At 44.5% G+C, this 4,647-nt stretch overlaps 1 protein-coding gene across 1 annotated transcript; it reads right to left on the bottom strand.

The window, feature by feature from the left end:
• Positions 1-249: 249 nt before the first annotated feature.
• Positions 250-3,368, bottom strand: LOC113091258 (piggyBac transposable element-derived protein 4-like). The gene has a single exon (XM_026256665.1). The coding sequence runs from the start codon at positions 2,264-2,266 to the stop codon at positions 260-262; it is 2,007 nt and encodes a 668-aa protein (XP_026112450.1). The 5' UTR covers positions 2,267-3,368; the 3' UTR covers positions 250-259.
• Between the last annotated feature and the right edge of the window lie 1,279 nt (positions 3,369-4,647).

Below are 4,647 nucleotides of genomic sequence, written 5' to 3'. Positions count from 1 at the left end.
GCCTTTTGTTGGCAATATGAAAATCAACTGGTTAAAACAACCTGTGCTAATGCAAATGTAGAATTTCTGTTTCCTTGCAAATCGTGCATTACTACAACAACTATTACTACAATAGGATTACTAATCAAATCAGGCTACTTTGATTGGTACAGCTCTTGGAGTGGTTGCCTTTGGATAAGAAGTCCACTGTTTTCAACATTTTCCTTGATAAACAAACAAACAAAATGTGGAAATGTTGTTTTGTTAAAAAAAAAAATGCTCATTTATGGAATTCACTGAAACACCCTCCTCTACACAGGTGCACGTTGCAGATCTTACACCCGAACACACTCTCGTGTCTCAGGCCTTTGTTAGTGCAGTTCCGACAGCGCCGTGAGCGTTCTGACATGCGCTCGAGGCGGTGCCCGTACTCCAAGGGCGAATCCGCATGGCGTTTACGGGCCGCCCGCTCCATCCCCCTTGCCCCCTGGTAGTCACCAATCAGCTGTTGCGCCAGGCGAATACGGAAATGACGCTGTGTAAACTGTTTCCCATTAAACCCTGCTGGTGGCGAGCCTCCTCGGCTTTCTCGCTGTACCACATAGGCATTGACGATGCAGAGGTTTACGTAAAACCACAGGAAGTAGCGCCACCATTTTTTACACGGCCTCCCAACCTGGTAGCACTCCCTAAGCTGGTCGCACAAATCAACACCCCTCATGTTCTCTTGGTATAAAAGCAGTGGAAGTGGACGAGGTATCCCGAGCCCCGCCAGTCCGCAGTCTCCATCACTTGCGTCTCCATCGCGTTTACCTGGTCCGATGCCCACAATGCCAGGTGCAGAGTTAGAAGACACACAGCTAACAATTTTAGCATCCTTTGTGATGGTGGCTACCAGGTTCCCGTGCTGGCACTGGTAGAATTCACCTGGCGCTAACTTCCCCACATTGCAAGGTTTGAGGGCTTCGGGGTAACCGCGGCGACACGGGTTGGTAGGGCCGCAGGCGTAAAGCCCTTGATGCAGCAGTTGCTGCAGCAGGGGCACCGACGTGAAGAAGCTGTCCATGAAAATGTGGTGGTGTCTACCCTCAAGCCCCCTTACCAGTGATGTCACCACCTTGTGGCTCAATGCAGCAGCTGCCAGATCGTCGCTCGGCTTACCGACATAAATACGAGTGCGGTGGCAGAAGCCCGAGCGAGAGTCACAAAGCATCCACACTTTCAATCCCTTCCGCAAAGGCTTTGACGGCATGTACTGGGTTGGCGAAAAGCGGCCTTTCGGGGCGATAGCACACTCATCAATAGTCAAACAGCGGTTAGGGAGGTAGGCATCCCACATGGTACTTCCAACCATATCCAACAGGGGGCGTATTTTGTAAAGCCCATCATAACCCAGCTCCCCTTTGGAAGGCTCTGACTCCCGATCACATAAATGCAGGTTTTGGTTGAGCTTTTCAAAGCGCCGGGCAGTCATTGTTTTCTTAAAGCCAGCATTACCTATGAAAATGTCACTGGCCCAGTACATGCCATACTCTGGCAGCTGATTGATGCCCATGAGGATGTTCAGGCCAACATATGCCCTCATTTCTCTAATGTCAGTGGGGTGCCAGTGGGCGTCTGATCTACCGCTTCTCCTTTGCCGATAGAGGGCGTAGTTGTTTGTTTGTTCTACCATGTGTTCAAACAATGAATCTGGGAAGAACAACCGGAAATAGTCTAAAGTGTCAGCATCATCCCCTAGCGAGTGCTGAGGGCCACTGTCAGCGGTGAAAGGCTCAATTGATATTACCTGGTCAGGCTCTCCCCAGAAATCCGGAGAAGTGCACTCGTCGTCCAAAACATCATATGTGCTGAATAAAGCTGGGTGTTCCTCCTCTTCTAGGTCGGAAAAATCGATGTCCGAGTCGGTCGAAGAGGTTTCAGAGCAGTTATTGGAAGTCGCATAATAGGAGTCCTCCTCGTAGTCCTCGTGCTTGATCCCATTTCCAGTGACTAAAATGATATTGCAGCCGCCTCCCGCGATGTAGCTGGCGGAGTCCGCAGTGTCTTCTCCCTCCGCCGCCGCCGCAGCCGCAGCCGCCGCGCTCTCCAGCTCAGGCTCCCGCTTGTCCTCCTGCAGTTCCTCGTCTTCCTCGTCCGACTCGGACTTTCTGAAAGGAATCTCGAACCACTTCACATCGACGGGGAGATTTAACGGGCAGTCCTCGCTGTCGGAGAGCGCGTTCGTTTCTGTGTCAGTGCTAGTTTCCAAAATAGTAAAAAGCTCTCCTCTTTTTCTTGCCGCCATGTCGGGGTATTGAACTGCCCCTGCATGAGTCCTTTATTTATTTTAGCGGGGTAAATATTCGTCAAAACTACTCGCAAATTCAAAAGCGGCTAAAACGGTCTCGCGTGTGCGCCCGGGCAACTCATGTGTGTCTAAATCGGGCTGTTTTGAAGGATAGTTTTTCATGGTTTCCGCTCTTGCTTTGGTACGCTTTGTAGCGCAGTGTGGCCGCAGACGTCAGAAGCTGCTCGCATGTCCTGCTTTGTAAGGGCGTTTTGCGACTGCAGCTGGTGGGGTTGCTGCTAGTTCGCTGGGCTGCCAGATGGCCGCTTGCTGTTGTAATGCCCCTTGGCACTTGCCACTGCCACGATCACTGCCTAAGAGCACTGTAGAGACGCAGATAAAAAGTTCAGGACAATAAATGCACTTTGAAAGGTGGCAAAAGTACCATGGTACATCTGATGAGTTTTTTTTTCTTCCTTTGGACGTGTGCCATGGTAATATCATGTCTCTTTCGACCTATATCAGGTCTTTGGACATTGTACTACCATGGCAATATGTTCTTTTTTTTTAAAACTGGTTGTTTACATTTTCAGAGTACTATGGCATTTCCATCTGACATTATCACTGAACCACTTCCACAGCATGCTCTTTTGTAAGGGTATGATAAAAATAATGAATGATTGAATGAGTAATAACGAATCTTTCCATTCTCAAAAAGTTCTGATGTTTAATAGAAATATTAGTAAATTGGTTAGTGATGTTCTGAAGTTGCACCTGCTGTCTCAATTAACCTGCGTCATTGTGTTACTTAAGATTATGATTCATTTTTTTTTCTCAGCGTATGCTTTATGAATGATGCATCACCTGATACCACATTAAACTTTATCAGCAGTGTGTTTTATTGTTTTGAAGTTGCAAAGGCAGGTTTGGTTTTAATACTGAAAAAAAAAAAAAAAAAAAAAATTAACCCTTTAATCCTCAACCGTTTTGAAGACCATGGTTTTGCATTCTTATTTGGTTTAGTCTTTTAAACTTCGCAAAAGAAAGCAAATTCTAAAAAGCATCGACACAGTAGCCTACCTCTGTTTTTTTTTGGATGTAGTTAAAGGGGTCATATGATGTTGCTAAAAAGAAAATAATGTTGTGTATTTGATGTAATGAAATGTGTTCATGCAGTTTAAGTTTTAAAAAACACATTATTTTCCACATACTGTGTCCCTGCCTTTCTGAAATGTGATGATTTTTACAAAGCTCATTGGTCTGAAAGGCCAGCTATCCAGTGCTCTATGACTCGCCGAATACCTCAAGCTTGTGATGGAAATGTTACGCCCCTCACCATGAGTCCGTGTCCTGGTGTTCTAACAAATAATGCTACCTACCAGATTATGTTACAAACACTGTATTTATCCTACTGTAAAGGTAGGTTTAAGGTGGTACAAAGTATACATGTTAATAAAGGATTTTGCTTCTGAATTATGCTACCATCTGTTTTAATAGGCGCTAACAAAATCTGACAGGGTAGCACACATTTTCAGAACACTGGCGTGATGAGACAAAACCAATAAAACCCCTTATAAACGAAGCATTTGTAGCATCCAGTGGGGAAATAATTATGGATTATAATGATTTATACTCTCTTTTTATGCGTTGCAACCTAAAACCATGTCTGCATTTCTTTTTGGAGAAATGACAAACAAGTGCTACTCCCACGGCTCAAAACTCTTTTGTTTGAATCATCAGTGGCAAATCTTTTAAATATGTCGACATACTTACAGACTGTGAGTCTGTGTGGTCTTCCCTCCCAGGATCAGGAAACAGTCATCCATAAAATGTGCTGCACACATCTGAATATTTGGGTTAATCTGTTCTGGAACAGTGTTGTAAATAAAACTTAACTACTGATTTTAAGTTGTGTCCTCTTTTGGAAGGCCAAACAAAGTAGTTTTGCTTTCACAACGAAACACACGGCGTCTATACAACATGGCGGCGGTGGCAGCAACAATAAAGTTATACCTTATTTCTTTACGTGAACATTTGGGCAGAATTCTGCAAATCTTCCCACATTGTGATGTACATACATATGCGCTCACACATATATACACATACATATGTGGGGCATGTTTAAACGAGGCCTTTTAGGGGCGTGTGAATGAGTTAATTCAGTTCCTTTTAATATATTAGTTATCGTGTGTTTGTCAGAAAGAAGGGAACAATGCACGTCTAAATCAATATTGTGCATAATAATGTGTCTGTAAGATGGCTTTATTTGTTCAGTTTTTGAAGGTAGCATATATCCTTCACTGCTTATGATTTCCCACAATCCAGTGTGTTTTGTTCAAGTGGGAAAGATCTTAAGGAGATTTTCTAGAAGCATTTTTTTTGCATGACTGCATTTCCTT

The sequence above is a fragment of the Carassius auratus genome, unplaced genomic scaffold, assembly GCF_003368295.1.
Source record: "Carassius auratus strain Wakin unplaced genomic scaffold, ASM336829v1 scaf_tig00214150, whole genome shotgun sequence".
NCBI classification, from domain to species: domain Eukaryota; kingdom Metazoa; phylum Chordata; class Actinopteri; order Cypriniformes; family Cyprinidae; genus Carassius; species Carassius auratus.
Note: the sequence above shows the minus strand (reverse complement) of the source record. Positions and strands in the feature narration are given on the sequence as shown.